Here is a 23,032-nt window from a genome sequence, read left to right on the forward strand (position 1 = left end):
TCCAACACTTATCTAGCAAGTGAGGTACAGAGTATGGTTGACAAGAATATATAGTGTTTATACAGTTGAGTAGGTTTAAGATCAGTTACACTGTTGTATTTGTAATGAGTTGTGTTTCTGCATTAAGTTAGTCAGTGAATGCAACAACTGTGTCCATGACACTTTTGGAGGAACATACACTCACGCAATCCAGAACTTACCAACAAGAAAGGAAATGTATTTAATACTGTGAAATGACATTATGTGCCAAGTGTGGTGAAGAAATTTTTCAAGATCTGCTCCGGAAACGAGGACTACCGCCATTTTCAGTCTAAATCAAAGCCGTTGCCATGGAAACTCAAAAACTATTTTTGTTAAAAATCCCAAACTATCAAAAGGCACCAGTTCACCACTAGACCTATCTATGTGCCAAGTTTGGTGAAGAAATATGGTACGGTTTTCAAGATCTGCTCCAGAAACGAAATGTGACAGACGGATGGCACCCGTTCCTATATCCCCCTTCCACTTCGTGGCGGGTGATAATAAATGCACTGGACCCAAGATGAAGCTAGGATAGCAAATGGGTCCAAGTAACTGAAAAGAGATTGATGGAGTTTGTGGTACAGAATTACTCTCCCGGTATTATCGCTGCCATTATTAGAATCTTGAAACTTTTCTCTCGACCCCAAATGTAATGACATGGGAAAAGGTTTATGACGACTGGCTTACTACTTCCTAGATGAATTTATGTTTGTGTTCTGCATTACGACAGTCATCACTTGTTGTAAACAAAAATGCATGGTTGTAGGCCATCCAGCACGGTGGGCAGCCGACAGTCTGTACAGTCTATCCCAGATTACCAAAGTTGCTCATGGTGGATTGGTGATATATATATATAAGACACAGACATGATATATTTCAGCATATATTTATTTCAGTTATACAAAATCCATGTGGTAAGTGATACACATGAAGTATGGTACTTACAGTGAATGTAGACAAAGTACAGTCAGTTCCGCTATCTACAAGACGATTGGTAAAGCCCTCCAAAGACATGAGGATACCCTTAACACACACCTGATGCTGGCTCACTACTTGTATGTGTGAATTTCTGTATTTCTCTGGGATGTTAATAGCATGAAAGAGACTGGTATGAGAATGAGCAAATATTCTACATGATGTCTGATGAAATTTTCAAGCAAGAGATTCATCAACAGGTCTTCAAGAATGAACCTCCACATCTTCCTTAGCTGCCTATGGTGCTAGTATACGATCTGATAGTGTACAGGTTCTTTGATAAATTATAAGTATGTTCTATGAAGGGGGCAGGTTGATTGAAAGTTGCAAGCATGGCCACGGAAAAGGCTTTCATTGATGATGCAAGATTGTCACACATGAAAGAAGGATGTTGATGAGTTTTGGCAGTTCCATTAGCATGATGTGCTATTTGCAAAAACAGCTTTTAGATAATCGCTGTGTGTCTTGAGTAGATGAAGCAGCACACAGTTCTATTTGTAATGATCATGTAATTAATGAACATGCCATAAACAAATAAGAATTTTAGACAAAATAGAATCAACAAGCAATGACAGCCATTGGTATTTCTCTGTAAACTGCATGACAATTATTACATATTTCTACAAAACAATTTGAACTGCTTACTGGATGGACAAAATTCTTGAACGTAGCCATTGTGTCCAAATAAATATCAGAAACAACACAGAAGAAATCATAAATAATTAGGAGAGTACTAAAACTGCCTTTCATGCCATCAAAATATAGGGGGCAAAATAAACAAACCATTAGATTCAATCTGAAGTCGTCGGAACTGTTTGGTATCTCATATATAGTGGGACATTCTTGAATCTCAGACACCATAAATAACATTCAAATGTTTTGATTATCATGCTTTGAGCATTCAGGATGCAATAAGAAAATACTACGTAAATTTCATGTGTAGTCTGCACGTTTAGGCGTTAGTAGTATATATAGACATACTTTAATAAGGATAAAATACACTGATAAAAGTAACAAATAGTCCGGGGACTAGCCAGATTTCATAAACAATGTGGATTGATCACTTTCTTTGAAACAATTTTGGGTACATCAGTACTACTCATAAAATATGACATTGACATTGTATTTTCAGAATAAAAATGGGAAAATGTTTTGACTTTTACTACAAGAATGGGAACAATGCGGGTTACAATGCATAGGACCTCCCAGCAGGAAGTCTGGACAACAGCACTGGTGCTATGATTGTAACATACCCACTGAAGTAGACAAGGTGGAGGCCTCTTTGCTTTCATTAATCATCACCACAGTAAATCAAGGCAAAAATACTAGATAATTAATGCTTAAAGAGACGTACAAAGAGTGAGTATGGTTTTACGCCGCTTTTAGCAATATTCCTGCAATATCACTGCTGGGGGACACCAGAAATGGGCTTCACACATTGTACCCATGTCGGGAATCGAACCCGGGTCTTCAGCGTGACGAGCAAATGCTTTAACCACTAGGCTACCCAACCGCCCCGACGGTACAAAGAAACTGTTTTGGATTCAGTAATGCAGAGATTAAGTACTGACTTTACTCTAAGTATGTTCATATCAACTATACTTGAATTATTCTTCATTACAGGAAGCATTGTGTTTTATATTGATGTAGTTGACATCCAATTGTGTTAATAGAAATTACTAAAGAGATGGTACAAAGAAAGACACTGTTTTGGATTCAGTAATACAGAGTTTAATAAGTGCTGACTTTACTTGAAATACCATCATATCAATTAGATTCTAATTCTTCATTATTAAAGAAAGAATTGTTTTTTTATTTTTATATTGATGTAGATGACATCAAATTTTGTTAATAATAATAAAATATTATGAATCAAATATCAGTATTGAGTAACCATAACCTCTAATGATGTACAAAGTACATAACTCAGACTTGTTAAAAGTAAAATGTTTCAGACAGACACAAACCTGTCAGTTTGACATTGTGTGATATATGAAAGCAAAGAGGCCCACCTTGTGGAGAGTATTGCGATAGTGTTTTAAGAATCACAGTTCTGCAAGACATCCAATCCATGCACTTCATCGTTGCATATAAGCTTTATTATTTGTTTATTTAACTGAGACTCATTGCATATAGTCCTCCGTCGTATCACCCAATTGTCGGACCCCATCATTTTGCTGACTCATCACTCCGTCGACTAGTTCAACATAAAAATAGTACATAATAAATTCATCTCTCTCTAAGAAACCGTTCAACGTATGTTCACTACATATGTAAAAGCTCATTCATCCAAGCTACAAGGCTTTCTATATACACTGTACAAAAATCTATAAAATACCCAGTAAAGAATATACTGGCATTTTTTAAAATATAGACAAGTAAAATCCAAATTGGACAAATACATCTAATCCAATTGAAATGTCTGAGATCCTTCACAAGGACCTGTTGTCAAGACAACCAAGGTAACTGTACAACCTCCGCAGTCTGGCAGCCAATCCATCTGGTTGCTGAGCAACCATTTTCCCACACACCTAATGTCTGTCCTCAACCATCCAGGCCTGCACTCGGCTCCCGTCTCATCAACAAGTTTCACCTCTTCCGCAAAAACTGATTTGCCACAAAGATGCTGAAACTGTTTCCATTAAGACTCTTAAATCATAAGATAGTGCACAATACTCAATCTTATTTGCTTTGATGGCAACTCAGCATTGAAATCAATTTCACCTAATCTGCCAAATTAATGTCCAGACTGTTGCCCTTTGACTTCAAAAAGGGTGCACCATCTTGTATTTGGCCATCTCTGAGTTACATTAAACAGCAATTCAGTATTGGAACGGTCGTGAGTTAGGCGGATAGCTCTGGAAGTAGTCCTCTCGATTCTCGGGGATCTGTCTCCGGCCCAGGTGAGGGGAGCTGTGGCCGATCGGGCCGTTAGCAGCAGTCATTCCGGGCGGATAGCGACTCATCGGGGATGAACCAGCATCTGAAAGGTGCAACAGAATCAGTTAACATCGAACTGAGATGTGTCAGTGCATGATAATGTCAAGGTCACAAAACGCAACAGAATGGAATCCATTCAAATTTCGACATTTCATAATACAATGAATTAGTGTAATTAACAAAAATAATTATTAATTTCTCACACATATTGCATGTTTTATAAACCTTTAAACTTTGACAGATCTCTAGACAATGAACTCACAAAGCAGAACCATCTTTCATGATTACAGCGCTTAGAAATTGTTGATACTTTTTATGTTATCCAGATACAAGAGATATAAAGAGATATATATCGACCAGTAGAATGGTCTACAGATATTAGTGTGAACAAGACATATATTGACAGTGTAGTTTTAGAAGCAAATGTCCTTATATATCTCTTCAAACATATACAAGCAGTTCCTCCCATAAAGTCTGATACAAAATACAGCTGCAAATAAAAGTCACAACATTGTCTGCAGAAACTGTGAAACTATCAGTAGTGGAAAACAGCTAGAATGAATGAAATCCTTATTCCCTGGCCACTAATGACAGGTACTGTAGATCCAAGTCTTGGGTTGAACCAGTGAAGATGTGAGTACGTGGAGGGATCAGTGTTGTTATATGGAAATCATTAACAAGCAATGTTGGTTGTTTGTACTTTAACACCGCACTCAGCAATATTCCAGCTCTATGTCAGCTGCCCATAAACAATCCAGTGATTGATATTGTGAGCCACGCTGTAGGGGTACATTGACACACAATAAACCAAATCAGCAAGTCTGACCACTTGTTCCATGTAGCTGTCTGACAAACATGTTGCTGGAGACTCGTCCTAAACCAGAATGCCCAATTGCAAGCCATGTTGTGACATTACTGACTTGATCTTGACCTTATGTACATTAAACTTGACTTTCCTGTCTGTATTCAAGGTAGATCATTAAATGTATATTATCAATATTATCAAGTTCAAACACACATATTGCAAGTTACAAATCACACATGTTTTGAACTGAGCTGAGGAGTTGTGTTATATATTGAGTTGAGTATAAGCATGATAGAGAGGATGATCCAGGGCCAGGAGGAGGGGGATGGGGGGTGGGGTGGGGGGTGGGGGTCTTGACCCCTACCCTTCATTCCCACGTTAGAATTTCTTAACACATCTGTCATAGAGTGAGTGAGGTCTTACGCCACTATTAGAAATAGTCCTGCAATATCACAGCAGGGTAGTCCAGATATGGGCTTCACACACTGTACCCAAGTGGAGAATCAAACCCGGTTCTTTAGTGTGATCAGCGAACACTTTAACCACAAGGCTACCCCACCCCCATTTCTGTCAATGATTTTGTTTGTTTGTTTCATTCATGCCGCACTCAGCAATATTACAGCTAGTCACCTCTTACAACAAGTAGGGTTGCTGAAAACCAATTCTAACACAGATCTTCACAGGGGTATCGGTCAATGAAAATACCCCCCCAAATCCCATATAATACAAGAAGTATAGAGCCCCTTCCGAGTTCCTGGATCCTTCCTTGATGTTATAAGATTACAGGTTTGTAGTGGGCCGGTGTTCCATCAGTGACATGGCCAGGAGGGTGGTTATACTGAAGCAGCTAGGGGATCTACTCCATGGACAATGAGACACAACGTCACGGTTCAGGACAAAACTCAGGGTTATTGTTTGTTAACTACACACAAGTACCTGGCAGGGTGGATGAAGGTTGCACAAGCTATCCTACAATGTGGGAAGTATTGAATGAACCGATAACATTTGATACCAGATATGACACAGAAACAAATTGATTTGAAATGGGACAAAAAGCTACTCTATCAGAATATAACATGTATGTCAAAAACGATTGTCACTTTGGTGCTGCAGTGGCTTATCAAGCATGACCTTTCTGTGTACACAGTGGGTGAGTGAGTGAGTGTGGTCGATGCCCTCATCTGCAAGAAGCAGTTTGTATGATGGCCGATTGTAAAGAGATCAGGATGGGATCTCACAAACCGGTGGTCGATAGTGTAAGCACCAATCCATGTCACAATAGTACAGGTCACTGCCAAGATATTATCAGGGGTACAAACTAGCTTACTAGTCCTTACAAAAACATCTCCCAGCCTAGGTCATAAAGTATTAATTATTAGATTTTCATCTCCGCCTACCTCAAGAAATGCCACCTCATATCATTTTATTGTTCCCAAAATACCTGCAGGCGAAGAAATTGTTTTGCATACCCACAATCCTTCCCCACATCCTTGCTTCATATGGATCCCTTCCATCAGCAGCTATACAGAGATGCCGTGAACCAGTAGTTTGAAAAAATAATTCCTCTTTACATAGGGAAAAATGAACAACTAACTAATATTTTCTAAAAATTTGGATGAAACTTTAACAGTCCATTATTCATGAAGCATTATGAATTTTCATTAATGGAACTATAGCAATAGTGCTAGATAACCAAATGTTGATTTATTTACCTCACAGCCATTGTGACCACCCAATACCCAATCCAGAATTTTCATTAATGGAACTATAGCAATAGTGCTAGGTAACCAAATGTTGATTTATTTACCTCACAGCCATTGTGACCACCCAATACCCAATCCAGCCTAACAAAATATGAACAGTGAGCACTAGAATCCCACAACTATCGATGTACAATTACTTAGCAAAACATTTTATAGAAAAAATGCCATTTCACACAAACATTGGCTACTGCAGTTAGAACTGCAGCACCATATATTCTCCACAGGTACATTAATCACATGCATAGACGTTGGATAAGAACCACCACAATACCATATAAAGTCTTAGCACACAGTGGCCAGCCAAATACAATGTGAAAATAATACCCTCAAGGGAAGACAGAAATCAATATCTAGTAAATACAACTTAAATAATAAAACTTGAAATCTGAAACTTGAAATCTACGAAATCAACTCAAAACAGACGAGGGTGCAACAGAATTAGAGTAAATGATCCCTCACACCCTGACTCATGGCATACCTCTCGCAGACACTCACGTATCCATGGTTACAGAGTAGTGGCTGCAATTATACAAGACATTACTTAGAACAGCCAGTCAGCGTTCAGACACCACAGATATGATGGTGTACCTTCTGTGTAAAATGGCTGTCAATTTGGATGGTGATATCAACATTGTTTTGATCATAAAATAATATCTCTAGTATGTTGATTTGTCCATCTGCTGTCAATTATCCCTTATCCAAAATGCATTTTCATTTATGCCAGTATATTCTAAAGGATAGAATGGTGGAGGCTATTCGTCTATTGTACAGTGGTCTGTCTACCAGAGGATGATAGTAAGAGCATCGATCCACAAGGGTACGACTTCACATCAGCCACGTGATACGGCAACGCTCCACGACCATCATAACCATCCAATACCCATATATGGCACCTCTTACAACAAGCATGGGTGCTCAGTGACTTAAGTTAAGTTTACACCTATGTTATTCAGTTTAAAGGATCAAAATGTGAGCCATTACAAATTTAGAATGATCTGAACTTGTCCCGTGGCCTGATCAATTCTAACACATCAGCTCATGACAACTGGTCAACTACTTAAGGTAAAAGGCTACAATATTTACGCTAATTCAAATCAAATTCCTAGGTATTAAACTTAACTGAACTTGAATTAGTAATCACGTCTATGCCAGGGAAAGACATCTATTGGAATACAAGACACAGACAGATGAAGAGACGTACCAAACACTGGCGGGGGCTTCCCCGTCCTCCGCATCAGCAACTGCACAGACTGGCCGCCACCTTGGATGATGTCAATCGCTTCTGTGTGAGTCATGTTGTCCGTCTGGTAACTGTTGATTTCAAGAATCTGATCTCCAACCTGAAGAGCACACAAGGGAGATAACCAGTGCTAACTTGTGGCCTTGAGTCAACTTTCATATTAACATCAACATATCGGCTTTAACACAGTGTGGACATAACAAATGTTTCCTGATACAGTTACTATGGGAACATCATTTATCATCAGTATCAGCTGATGAACTTGGAAGGTTTGGGGCAAATAGATGGAATAAGTTCAATATCAGTGTGAGCATTTCTTGTAAAGAGGATACAAAAATATATAATTTTACTCTACACAACCCAAGAGCGGTAAATGCTTTAATTGATGACTTGATGTTAACAAAATATTAATAATTTTCCATTTAAATTTAAAAGTATATTTTTGTTATCATATTGTCACCATGTCAAAATGAAATCTTAAACACAAACAAATTAAATAACAAACAAAGTAAAATGCATACACAAACATATACAAAGAAATTCACGAACAAATCATTCATTTCATTTGAGATGACTACAGCCACCAATATGAAAGTTCTATTACAATGGCTGGCCTTGGGCTCTCTGAACAACAGCCCAGTGGTATGACAGAGAACCATGAATGAAGGAAAGGTGAGGGGAAATGGGGTATGACATCCTAAAATTTACTAAACTCATATAGTGATGTGCATGCACGCATGTGTGTGTCTGCTTGCACTAGTCCAGACTTATGCCAGATTTATAGTTCCAGCCCACTGAGATACCATGCCGCAGTTTAACATAGATACCCCACTCAGACACAGTATACGGACTACGTGCCAACCAGTCCATTTTTTATTCCCTTTATGCTGAGGGCCAGGCAGGGTAACAAGAAGTACCATTTTTTTGGGTATGACGCGGCCAGGGGATCAATCCCCCGACATTACGCTCATTAGGCAGATGCTTTATACACTACACCATGGTGGTTGTAAGTGGAATTTAACTGAGTTCAATTCAATGCCACAATTAGTCAGCTGAATGTACGTTGTTCATAGTGGTATGTTGTTGACAGTCATATGTTGTTCATAGTCTATATTGTTCAAAGTGGTATGTTGTTGACAGTGGTATGTTGTTCACAGTCTATATTGTTCATAGCCGCATGTTGTCGACAGTGGTGTGTTGTTCATTGTTGTACGTTGTTGATAGTGGTATGTTGTTCACAGTCGAATGTTGTTGATAGTGGTATGTTGTTCACAGTCGTATGTTATTCATAGTTGTATATTGTTCATAGCCATATGTTGTTCACAGTGTTATGTTGTTCACAGACCAAGGACAATAATTTCATTGAATCTATGAATCTCAGCATCCTGGCATGGGTAAGGGGTGCAACTCTGCACAGCCCACCCGTGTCTCCACATAGCATGCTGTCACACAGATCAACCAGGACACTGTCTACAGCCAGCACTCAATCAAACAGCCACAGTGCTGAGGACCTGGTTGACCCAAGGGCCTCCCAGGGACAAATATGATTGAAGAGAACAAATCTGACGCAGCTCCTGTACTTATGTTCTTACTCCAAACCACTCGCCATGCATCACAGAAGCACATTATCTGGGGGATAGTCAAGCCATGCTCAGCGGGCCTAGCACCATCTTGTTTGAACAATCGGGTCTTTGAGTGGAGCTATAAATCTCATCACACTTCCTGCACTTCAGTAAACAATTTACAAATGTAATTCATCACCTTTACATAGTAAGGTGTAAGGTTGTGTTTTAATAAGCTGATGACAACATGAAAATTCGACAAAAACACACCATGCCCTTCAAGTGAAAATAATTCTTACACCTTAAAAAAACATGCATAAAATGTGATTTTAAAGAAGCGAATCTGAGAAAAAGGATTATCCTCATGACACAAACAGACAAACAATCGGCTCTAATCCTTCTACTTTAAAACCTTTCAGTTACCTACAAATAATATACAACATGCGGTGATCACCAAAAATGATATGGAGTTATCTCCCTTCCTACAAACACACACACACACACGACAGGCACTCTATTTATTCATGACAACCAACTTCAATGTGTTCAGTGCTTATATGGGATGAATAACAGAGTTATGCCCCTTGCTCACCCGTAATCTACAATCCACATCCGCCGCCCCGCCCTCTGCGATTCTTAACACAAATAGCGGCATGTTGTTGAACTCGCGGCCCCCACGTATGGAGAAACCAAAACCTCTCGACCCCCGATGCAGTTCCACATTGTACAGTTCTCCTTCCTCAGGCTCCTGGGAAAAAACACACGGATTCAGACATAAAGCTTCCTTACAAGCTGCAGCAGTTGGTGGGAGGCTCTCGCATATATCACCTTTCTTAATCAGCGTCTAAATATCAAATATTTCCTACTTGTTTCATCTTATCCTGCATAATACCTGACTGTGAATATCTGTTTACCGTATTTCTTAAACTAAGTAACCTATCCCTTTAGCACCAAAAAGACCTATTCCATAGCAGTCTAGGCACCAAGTCACCAAAGTGCTTGTAAAATATCAAAAGCCTACGTTGTGATGGTTCAGGGCCATAATTATTTTGACCATGGTACATGTAATTGAGTGAGTGAGTGGTGAGTGAGTATGGTTTTACGCCGTTTTTAGCAATATTCCAGCAATATCACGGCGGGGGACACCAGAAATGGGCTTCACACATTGTACCCATATCGGGAATCGAACCTGGGTCTTCGGCGTGACGAGCAAACGCTTTAACCAGTAGGCTACCCGACCACCCCTCATGTAATTGACAATAATTGAGTGAAACCAGCATAGTCGTAAGTATCGGTTATTGTTCTGCCCGTCTTGTCAACATTGCGGGCCACACAGTAATCTGACTGTCTTTTGTACAAGTTCCTCAGACTGTTACACTCAAAATAAGGAATTATAAAGATTTAAAAGAGATGAAGAAAAATGTGAAAGAACTCCACAGAAGATATTTTGTAAGTATTGCATAAAGCGGCCTCGTGATACGGAGACTACACGATGCACACAACCACACACTTGACTACGACTGGAAGAGAGACTCAGGCAGGTGTGACTGTGCAGTAGACGAAGGTGGTACTCACGTGATGGTTCTGGACGCGAGATCGAGACAGGTCTTTGGGTTTCTCAGCTGTCGGAGGAGGAAACCTGTGGAAGAAGAATTTTTTTAGAAATGATAATAAAATTACTTCTTGATAATTGTTCTTAACAAAGGTGTTCAGTGTGTTTGGTTGAATGGTCACTTTCATCTTCCTGAGGCAAGGGCATTAACTGGCTATAAAAGTCCAGTTTCCACCCTTGACAATCTAGGCTGGAAAGTTATAACGCTGATAATAAAATTACTTCTTGATAATTGTTCTTAATAAAGGTTTTCAGTGTGTTTGGTTGAATGGTCACTTTCATCTTCCTGAGGCAAGGGCATTAACTGGCTATAAAAGTCCAGTTTCCACCCTTGACAATCTAGGCTGGAAAGTTATAACGCTGATAATAAAATTACTTCTTGATAATTGTTCTTAATAAAGGTTTTCAGTGTGTTTGGTTGAATGGTCACTTTCATCTTCCTGAGGCAAGGGCATTAACTGGCTATAAAAGTCCAGTTTCCACCCTTGACAATCTAGGCTGGAAAGTTATAACGCTGATAATAAAATTACTTCTTGATAATTGTTCTTAATAAAGGTGTTCAGTGTGTTTGGTTGAACGGTCTCACTGAGCAACAACCCAGTTATTGCAGTCTGTCAGCTTGATGAAGCCTTGATGCTGATTGGCCGAGTTCAACTGACTAACTTTCTATAGAAGGGTGGTTCAATCTTCATGCAGAGAGTTATCATATCGGATCTGACTTTAATGAGATAGTTGCATTTTCACCATAGTTTCAGGATCTGTACTGGGGGCTTCAAAACCCAAACATTTCCACTGGTGGGTCATCTTAGCCCAAGAAGCACAGTCTCTTACAAAGATGAAGAAAATTTACACGTCTCCAGTTAAAGAAATATTTTCTTTTTAAAATATTTTTCAAACTTGAAGAGCAATGTGAAATATTAACACAGACTTTTACCTTAACAGTCACCAAACCCAAGCTATACATCCCTACAGGAGATGTGAGGTTTAATACAGGTGACATGTGGTAACATTGATGACCAGTACAACAGACAGCCTACCTGTCCCATGCCTGGTGGTGTGGAGAGATGTCTGGCCTTCGACTGATCTCGTTCTCCCCCACAGCCGGATACGCCATGGCATTCACCATTGAGCCCTGGGAGCTCTGCAGACAACAGAATGGTCCAATCATGTTATTGCTTGTGCAATACAAACACAAAATACGTTCATAATATCTACCATGTATTTACCGAAACCTCAGAGGCCAATATTTAGCCCCTGGTCTGAAGCAAATGTCAGTAAAAAATGTCCAGTTCATGTTGACATAGTTCTAACTAATGTTATGGCTTTGTGGAGGTGACATTCAATCAAGGCAGGACCAATACAGACGAGGAATAGACTATCATGCTTAGTTTTACATTTTTGCACTGCATGAAACATGTTTACCTTTAAATATAAGAAAATAAAATCTTTGAAAAAAAATAAAATTGATCAATATAATGATTCTTCCACTTTGCCTGCCAAGGAATCCCTGATCTATATTCACTGATAAAGAATGATGGCATCTTTCATCAAACTTGTTAATACACAATGTACTTTAAAGAAAGTTCAATCTTATTCTCATAATAAACATAATAGAAATATTACCTTTCTTATTAAAAGTATAACTGACCACTATTTGAGGAGGTATTGCATGTACTTACTCTCTGTGATGTACTGGCTGTGCTTGAGTTGTCATCTGTAACCAAACAACCACATACAATGTACTGCCAGCTCATGTTCTATCCTGGTACAGTTACGGCCAATAACAGAGCTACCAATACATTACAAGAAACAAAAACAATCACAGATGATCTCTGGTTGAATGAATTAATATAACCACAAAAACATCATTCCTAGCAATGATAGGTTAACTGAAGTAATATGAAACGAGTCATCTGGTGCAACTTGGAAATGGCGTTTTGGCTACTTATACCCTACTTTTGCTTCATTGCCATTGGATACCTTCAGTTCAGTGAAGAAAACAATAATGCTGTTCAGCATTTTTCAAATGTCCAACTTGTTATCATGGGGGGGGGGGGGGGGGGGGGGGGGGGAGAAATAATTGTTTTCTTCAAAATCCTAAATCCCAATCTTCTGAAGTCAACCCTTACGTCAAAGCATAGGGTACTGGGGATTTATCCTGCCCCAGAATCCCCACAGGAAGACAAGCATGGGCTACCAGGATCTATCCTGTCCCAGAATCTCCACAGGGAGACAAGCATGGCCTACCAGGATCTATCCTGTCCCAGAATCTCCACAGGGAGACAAGCATGGCCTACCAGGATTTATCCTGCCCCAGAATCTCCACAGGTAAACAAGCATGGGGGTACCAGGATCTATCCTGACCCAGAATCTCCACAAGGAGACAAGCATGGGCTACAGGATCTATCCTGACCCAGAATCTCCACAGGGAGACAAGCATGGGCTACCCCCTAGAATCTCACAGGAAGACAAGCATGGGCTACCAGGATCTATTGGACATGCAGATAAATAAACCCACCAACCTGAAGCCTTACCCGGTGGTGGACCAATGGACAAATTAACTGAGTAGCCTGAATCTCGGATGAGGTTGACGATGTCTTCATGGTGCATGTTTGTGATGTCGTTGTTGTTGACGGCAAGGATGCGATCACCGACGTGTAATCTGCCGCATCGCTCAGCTGGACTGTTATCTAATATGCGACCTGTAAATCCAAAGACACAAGTCAAACATGCATTTCTTCCAGATCTGGTAGACTACTGACAAGTACATCTCAGAATGATTTTTTCTTTCCAGAATAGTTTCCAAATAAATCAGCTTCCCAGCTAGACAATGATACACGAGATGTATTTGTCAGATGAAGTGTGAGTGCAGTAGTTGATGCAGCAAGACAGTGAATCGATGCTGAATTAATAAGCTCGCAATCAATGGACAGTTAGATTATCAGTAGAGGTTAACATGTCTTAGAACTAAATTAGTTGTCAAGAAAGCCATATGCAATTAATACGGGAAAACTGTTAATCTAGAAGGAGATACGGATATACTTTAAACATGTCTTAAGCTGAAAAGTAAAAAGGTTCCAATTTCTCGACATGAAACACAGCAATACCAGCACCTGTACATGAGCATGCCAATTTTGTTAGTTTTATCTCGGTCAAATTGTTTTGGATCAAGGTTTATGAACTTGCAAGCATATACAACTTAGCATACAACTAGTTCAAACCTAAAAGGAATAGACACATATGTGTAAAATGAGGAAACACAAGAAAATCATATTTTCCGGAAACATGACCAACACAATCATGCTGATGCATGAGACGTGAAATAAAGGTGAACTCACAGAAACACACGGATAAACAACTGGACAAACAACTGGAAGAAACAAACGGATAAACAACTGAATGGCACACACAGACAAACCCACGTAGTCAGATGGTTGGGGACTGATGGTCGGGATGAGTGGATGGTGCAACTGTTTGAAGGGGGTCCCGGACGCAGGGTTATTGTCACAGTATTTGAATCTAGGAAACCACTTACTGTCTAATGTCACACTGTAAGTTGATAGTGGACACTGGACATGTGGTGATAACATTTCAGCCCATTATGTTAATCTGTGATTGTGTGAGGGTACTGGATAATTCAGCAATATTTCAGGTAAATTTCAGCAAGATAGTAGAGTATTGGTAGTCTTAGGTCAATGTTAAACAGTACAGTTATGATAGTCATAGCACAACTAATGTCCTATGGATTAAAACCCAGGGTCAGTTTCACAAAGCAATACTACTGTAATGCCTATTCATTAAGATAGACTTACGACAGGCGTAGCTACGATCAATTTGTGAAAGGGGGCTCAGTTATATCCTCGAACCCAGCTGGTGTCGGTTACCATGCACGGATTTTAAACCATGAAACGAAAAACTCAATCATGTCTCTAGTTTACTTGCTATCTGTTGTCAAACTATCAGAATGAAATCCATCATCCACAACCGAGGTAGTGTGTAGACTAAGAAGGATTTTATTGTATTATACAGATTCAAACATTTGGGAGTGACATAGCTGTGTCGAATACTGAAGAGCGATCATTCACAGCAAACCCATGGGGGATAGAAACCCAGGCCATGCTGACACTGACAGTACCAACTGGGCCACCTCTGCTCCATAACTGCTAACCATCCACCAATCCCAAATGTAAGGAAGGGGAGACAACTGTGTATGTACTAAGTGCTGGCACTGTGTGCATTCTTGTGAAAACCGGTGACTTTGGAAAGTAGTGTGACAGTGAAGAAACTAGTGTAACTTGTGAATATTATCATGTTCTTAAACTTATAAATTTCAAAGTTTAATGCACATAATAATTTAAGTTTTTACTTAATCTTAGATTAAATCTGTTTGTATAATGTTTTTTAAGGCCAATTCCCATTATTCCAGCTATATGACTGTGGCCTGGATCAGACACTTCAGAGTTAAAAAACATGCCGACATTTAGTAAGTAAAACATACGCTATTACATTATGAAGTAAAACATGATCTACGCATGCAGACCTCACTATACTGTCGGAATCATTCCTCAGGAGCATGCGGACATGCCAAGTCACTGACACACGGACAAATCCACGGACTCCATATTACACAAGGTACAAACGGTTCATGTTCACTTCAAGATGAAATTCTTCTAATTCATAGAAAGGTTAACATCGTAACAGAGGTATACGGACCCCGTGGAATTTTTGTCAGTAATTTTCACTGATCATTACCATTCTTGCTTCATGCTGATTGGCTAGTTTGTTCCAACGGTTTTTTGTTTTCATTGTTTGCGAAGAGTACCATAGCAACGGGAAGTTATATGCAAGTCTCAAACAAATGAAGGTCATGTCATTCATTGTTGATTATTTCCCAAAAGATATCTGAGCTGATACCTCAATTGAAAGACACATTTTTTAACAATTTCTCAGACAGAAAATACTTTGGGTAATATAATGATGAATAATCTACTCTGAACAAACAAACTACAAAACATCCACCATACTAGAATTAATGTTAAAAGTTCCTTGCCCAACTTTGGAACTTGCAAAATGAAATCACTCGTGACTGGAACATATAATCTGTAATTCCTTGAAGCTTGTATCTCTTGTTTACATATCAGTCTGGGGTTGACTTTCAAATCTATAACATTTCCTGCTAATATGCATCATGTAATGGCCTAAAGCTTGCACTGTGCTGTCAAATGGACATAGTGCTCTTAAATCTCAGAGAAGCAGTGCAGGGATAGAAAGGTCAAGGTCAAGGTCAAGGTCAAATAGGCACACATCACACTCGTACAGATGTTTTGGAATGAAACACTGCCCACTGAGTGAATGTAATTTCACCATGGCTAGACAATAATAAGGTGTAATTTTGAAAGTTTGCCACCTTCATTTACATTTGGATTAATAATCTTTCTAATTTCTGAATCCCAAAACATATTCTGTGACTTATACTACAGACCCAGCATGGCCATATGTTAACAATTTTCCATGTCTTTGTCACATTTACATGTGCCAAAGTACATTATCACTTGCTTTTCAATATACATTTGTCACAGGGGTTTTATTATTCCTACGTGTGGCCATTAGGCACTTATTTATCCATACCATCACCATTTTAACCATGCCGTAGGCACTAAAATACAAGTAATTTGTAGCCCTGCAGTGCTTGGTACACTACTCCACCATGCATTCAGGTACTCCTCACAGCCAGCGATAGCTACACTGAAGTATGAAGTGAACACGGACAGCGATGTTAAACACGACGACTCGTGGTTCGAACACAAGGTGAGTGGGCGGTTGACAATATCGATCTCACCGATCCACGGAACACGCGGCTTGGACTTTTCTACCGATTCACTCGACGCGTCAGCATCCCCCTTGTCTGAAATTGTCAAGTCAGCACTTGCCATTGTTGGTTGGATTCTACGTCACTCAATCACGCCAGCCTTGTCTGGAGCCCTGCTTGAACGTCAGGGGGCATATAGGATTCCAGACATATCTCAGACATGGAACTGCAGCCTGACCACCAGTGGAAGTGAGTGAGTCGGGTTTTACCATGTTTTATTCTAGTAATATCTTGATGTGACACAACAGGAATGAGTGAGTGAGTGAGTTGGGTTTAACGCCGCTTTTAACAGTATTCCAGTTATATCGCGGCGTGTCAGCTTAATGTGGGAGGAAAGCCCGAAGTGATGCAGGTCTCAGACGTTTACCACTTCGGTGAAACCTACAAGCACTGGTACGGTGCTGACAAACCTAGAAACATAATCAGGGCGAATTGGGATTCGAACCTACAATCATAGGTTTCTGGCGTGCCCAAGGGACGCAACTCTGCACAACGAATCGCGGCGCCTTAGACGACTGGGCCACCCGTGCCCCCACAACAGGAATGGGCTACCCAAGTAGGGAATAGAACCCAGATCTGGGCTAGCCCACTCCCCTACCCATATTGTGATCAACACATAACCACCTAACTGTCCATTCTCTACTGCCATTTTGGCCAACCAATCCCCACCATAGCCGCCTCTCAAAACAAGCCTGGGGGTGACTCTACTCTGAGGTTCTTTCTTGTACTTAAAACTTTAATTTATGAATTTACTTATTTCATCTTCTGTGGTGATAAATTATTTATTTAATGAATATTTTGTTTTGTTGTTTTTTTTGTATTAGTGATCTACATGCAACTCCTAGTATCACACACACAAACATGTTAGATACAGTTAGATCAACACAGTCTAGCTAGTACATAAGCATATAATTTGATAGAGATAGATAGAGAAGGGTTCTAGTATAGGTGTATATATATGAAGCAGAGCGATATTCTAAGAGGTTGCAACACTGTGCATAGAATGCAAAGATAAATCAATGGACAGAATAATTGCTAAGTAAGCAAGTCGTCAAACATTAACTGCCGAACCAAAACACTAATAAACAATGATGCAAAAAATAAATGATTGTGTCCATTCCTTAAAATGTAATGAAAAAACATGATTGGTCTTTGAATTTTTTACAACACTGCACACTTTGTAGAACACCTGTTGGGTCTAATCCATCAGTGTTCATTTCAAACCTCAGCTGATTCTACCAATGTAGAATTAGTCATGCTGTAAGTAGTATTAGTCCCACAGATACTTCACATAATGCATTGCAACAGGAAATGAAGTCATCCATTTCACAGAAAAACAACCCTCAATAACATGATGGAGAGTTCAAAGGGTTAATTTCAAACCGATCAATTTATTCAAATGGTAAACGGAGGTGTGGGTTAATTTCCAATTTTCATCAATCTATGTCGTGGGTGTGAAGTATCCGTGTTGACCCTGCAAGATGGCATGCTGTGTGCAACCAAGGCACCCATGCATTACATGCCCTTCGTCTTATACATTCATAACCGGCTCTGTGGAAAGTCTGGCGGCTGTGGTGGTGAAACGTGGGAATAACTGGAAGGGTGGGGTTTGTATTGATTTGTGTCTTCGTAAGCAAAAGCATAATATCCTTTTCAGAAATCAATGTCATAATAATGATAATGAAGAAAATCTATATAATTATTATAGAACAGGCCCCCTGGGTTCACTAATCTGTCGACAGCCAATCAGTATAATTATTGTAGAATGTGCCTTACATGGGTTGATGACTCTGTTGACCGAAAATTTGCAGTTATGGTTTAAATAAACAGGCATTAATATACACTGATTGTATGGAGATTTGTCTTTATGATTCAAAGGAAAAGATAAATAAATTCCATTGGTCTGATGGATGTGTTCCTGCAACTCAGAGCAGAGTTGTCATCAAGTAAACCAAAACATCCATCGTGATGTCAATGATACATGTAAACTAGCTGTCATGAACAGTTTGTAGCTTGTCAGATAGATAGGAGAGACTCATTAACCATCAAGTACGTTTCATCTTATCATCGCAGTGAATACGTCCAAACACTCAGCCCTAATCAGGGGATACTCAACCCCAACTATGGATTCTGAAATACTCAACCCCAGTCAGTGGGGTTTTAAACATTCAACCCCAATCAGCATCTATGGCTACTTACAGTGTACCCAACACCACACAGTAGCTACCCTTAAATTCCCAACCCCACACAGTAACTACCCCTAAATACCTAACCCCACACAGTAGCTACCGCTAAATACCCAACCCACACACAGTAGCTACCCCTAAATACACAACCCCCATACAGTAGCTACCCCTAAATACACAACCCCACACAGTAGCTACCCCTAAATACACAACCCCACACAGTAGCTACCCCTAAATACACAACCCCACACACAGTAGCTATGCCTAAATACACAACCCCACTCAGTAGCTTCCTTCAAATACTCAACCCTCAATAGCTACCCCCAAATACCCAACCCCACACAGTAGCTACCCCTAAATACACAACCCCCATACAGTAGCTACCCCTAAATACACAACCCCACACAGTAGCTACCCCTAAATACACAACCCCACACAGTAGCTACCCCTATATACACAACCCCACACACAGTAGCTATGCCTAAATACACAACCCCACTCAGTAGCTTCCTTCAAATACACAACCCTCAATAGCTACCCCCAAATACCCAACCCCACACAGTTGCTACCCCAAAATACCCAACCCTTACACTGTAGTAACCACCAAATACCCAACCCAAGAACCCTAAGATTCAGATAGCAAACATCACAAATTGTGATGTGATTGCATCACTAACATCAGTCTCCCATTACAAAAAACATATCACTGCCTTATCACCTGGGATGTCTTAGATGACATGGCGCCATTAGGCAATACGGTCTGACAAGTACCATGGGTATCGTGGTATATGTTGAATCTCAAACCCCTCCAGGTCAGAATAGTCCCAGCTTTGCCAGTCAAGAACTAGCCCTCTAAGTAGGTTTTCTGATTGTTCTGAGAGAAGAATTCCATCTGATCGCCTAGCATACTATGGCTACCTGCCAGTATGGGCTTCTAGTCAGGTCATGCCTCCGTGTTGGATTTTCTCGTTAATATAGCGGGGTAAGTGTCAGATACAATTGATAATGGTTTGTTTTCTTGTAGCAATAGATCATTGGATAATGGGAGAATGAAGACAACTGCTGGCAATTTCAGGCTGTGTGAACAAAGAAGTACAATGATTTTTAGGAGACCAGAGTCAGTTTAGAATGACTCTGAAATATATTTTGTACATAATCGTCTTTGTTGTTTTTGATATAAAAAAACTATGTGTAAATACAAAAACAGACATGTCTTGTATGGTCAACAGAGCTGTTATTAGTGAGGAATATTGATGATTTCCTCACAGAACATTCTTCTTTGTCATTACCTATTATGAAAATAGTCTTCAAAACATTTTGATAACGATCAGGCAATGGCCTAGAACAAGAATTAATAAGAAGCCTTCATGAGGTTCTCAGGCACTGGTTTTTTAAAAATATAGTGCGGGCCTCCCTACATAAATGTATTCCTTGATGAGTAAAATACTTCAAACATTTTTGGGGGGGGGGGGGGGGGCGGGGGTGTTAATAAAAACGAAAAGTGCTGCAAACTTAATGATGATGCAGGCAGTGCCTGAGAAACAAGACTATTGGTTTTTTTAGCCTAACTGAGGGATTTTTAACATTAGATCACAAGTTACAGAACATGGATTCCATTTTAGCAGTTTTCTGTACATTCTGAAAGTATGAAACCAAACAGATTGCCAATTGGGAAATGTCAGTATGTTTATCAACAGGGTCGTCAATGTTTTTTAAGTCAGGTGGAGTCCAGATCACAAGTTACAGATAATGGATTCAATTTTAACAAATTTCTGTACATTCTGAAAGTATTAAACGTAACACAGACTGCCAAGTGGGAAATGTCAGTATGTTTATCAACAGGGCCGTCAATGTTTTCTGTGCCAGTCAGCCGCCAGTTTTCCACGAGCGCTCACCAAATCATTCAAGAGGAAGAAAAATGAGGACCTCGTCCCGGCGACACGTACCAATGAACTCACCTATGGTGGTCCCCGCCTTCGTCACAGAGGATATAATTACAAACCCAAAACCTTCCCGTTCTTTGCGGGTGACGGTCACGTCATACGGGAATGACTGGGATGACGTGTTAGCATTCGTCTGAGATACATCTAGATCAGAAATTACAATGGCCCCTTCAGTTTACTCATCTCATTACTCTAAAGGTCTAGAGTCAATTCCCATTATCTCGAGTGAGACTGATCAATGAAAAATGGTCGATTAAGAGGTTTCGAGATAGAGGAGTGATATAACTAGGTGAAGTCTAGATCAGAGCCCAGTTCCACAAAGCAATCTTGGCACTAAGATGATCATAACCCTTAACATTATTTAACTCATTCTTTAACAATGCCTCATGGACATCGTAGCGCTAATATTGCTTTGTGGTACGGCGCCCAGGTCATTTGCGATAGCCAGTAATTTGTGATAACCATTCGAGATAATGAGCATCGACAGTGTAGTCAACAGATATATGAATGATGATAAAAGAATGACATAAAAATATTTGCACATGAATAAAAGTTGAATAAGAGAGTTTGTTATGTGACATATAATAAATATATAAGCTTAACCATACTACTTAGAAATTAATCGATCAAATCAGTACTAATAAATCTTTTATAGCCTTTGAACATATATTAAGTGTTAAAAAAATAAAATAATTTATTTTTAGCTGAAAAAATGGACAAATACTGCTATGTAAGAGTGAGATTATTGTAAGAAATGTTACAGAGAGCATGTTAAGACTGTCATGTAATATATCAGAGACAGAGAAGAAGGAACATTTGTTCATCTGTAAATTAAGCACCTGCTCAACCCAGAAGCAACAGTAAGCATCTTCTGGCAAAGCGATAGCAGAAGAAAAGCAGTTACTCTTTAACCCTTGGCCGTGTTAAAGATGACATTTATTATTTTTTCCAGAGAAAAAATGACAGATTAAACTACAGAGAAAACATTTTGAGTTAGGATCTCAAAATTTACCATTTTCTGCTAAAAATACAACATAATAATCACACAATTATTGAATAAAACAATTTTGATGATTTTTCTCAAATCAATCCCATTCAAATACTAATTTTCAGAAACAGCCACAGTTCTTACCAAGCTGTGGATGACCCTCACGAGTGACCCTGTGCTTCACATACCTGGAAATGAGGTCATCCTCCGCCTAATGCCCAGAGTTACCCGCCCATTGAGGGAGGAGGCGCCCATGAGCTGCACGACTCGATGATGCGAGGAGTTGATGACGGAGTTGTTGTCTACAAACGTAATCTCATCTCCAGTGCGGACTCTGCCGTCCAAGTCTGCTGAACCACCGGGGACTATGTGCCCAACTGAGACCTACAAACAGTGGAAGACAAAATAATTGTACAATTTATCATAATCATAATTATTTTAGAAATTACCTCGATATCTTTTGTATTTATATGACTGACACAATTTGATGTTCATATGTTTTTCACGAGACTGTGGGCATGGACTAATATTTTTCCGTTTATGGAAGCATAAACGGAAAACTAATTACTTGGTTAGCCAATCAAAAGAATTGCAATTTATTGATAATCCTACAACATAGGATACTATTAGCCCAGGTGATGGTTATTTATCATGCACTGCTCTCTCTCGCTTGTCCCTTCTTAGTCTTTAAAAAGTAAGAGACAAATCGGATCTTGATTCAGTTGATACAATGCAAAGCAATCACTTTAGAATCTACGAGGAGTTATGATAAAACCGATACATAAGTAATCTGAAAATTATCTGCCAGACAGTCGGGCAGATTGAGGAACATTTCATGCAGCCCAACAGAAAAGTTACCAGCCACGGGCAGGTGGGCAGGCAGTTATTTCGGACACTGATCATTCTTGCATTAATATCCACCTATTCCATGTTCAATGCCATCACATTCAACACGTGATCCAACCACCTATTGCATCAGCTGGGCTTCAACACAAAAACTCCCCCCAAGTAGAAATATTATCTGAAACAAATCCCAACCATCAGGCTGCCAGGCGATGCACATCGTCTGCAACTTCATCGGCAACTGTCTCACACAGTGATGTTGCCCACAACGTACTTGTAGCAATC

General features: G+C 39.7%; 1 protein-coding gene across 11 annotated transcripts in view; it reads right to left on the reverse strand.

Annotated features, from left to right (window-relative positions):
- Positions 1-3,750: 3,750 nt before the first annotated feature.
- Positions 3,751-23,032, reverse strand: part of LOC139445009 (membrane-associated guanylate kinase, WW and PDZ domain-containing protein 1-like) — a 158,212-nt gene continuing 138,930 nt past the window's right edge. For 4 of the 11 annotated variants that reach the window (XM_071226062.1, XM_071226061.1, XM_071226058.1 and 1 more), the window contains 10 exons: positions 22,093-22,288; positions 20,920-21,060; positions 16,758-16,823; positions 13,441-13,620; positions 12,598-12,632; positions 11,956-12,059; positions 10,882-10,945; positions 9,899-10,054; positions 7,706-7,844; positions 3,751-3,979 (listed from right to left, as the gene is read on the reverse strand). In XM_071226062.1, the coding sequence (XP_071082163.1) occupies positions 3,819-3,979; positions 7,706-7,844; positions 9,899-10,054; positions 10,882-10,945; positions 11,956-12,059; positions 12,598-12,632; positions 13,441-13,620; positions 16,758-16,823; positions 20,920-21,060; positions 22,093-22,288 (1,242 nt within the window). In that variant the 3' untranslated portion in view covers positions 3,751-3,818. The other 7 variants (XM_071226064.1, XM_071226060.1, XM_071226059.1 and 4 more) reach the window with 7 other exon arrangements.

The sequence above is a fragment of the Haliotis cracherodii genome, unplaced genomic scaffold (genome assembly GCF_022045235.1).
Source record: "Haliotis cracherodii isolate W230 unplaced genomic scaffold, xgHalCrac1.p SCAF_6, whole genome shotgun sequence".
Classification (NCBI taxonomy): domain Eukaryota; kingdom Metazoa; phylum Mollusca; class Gastropoda; order Lepetellida; family Haliotidae; genus Haliotis; species Haliotis cracherodii.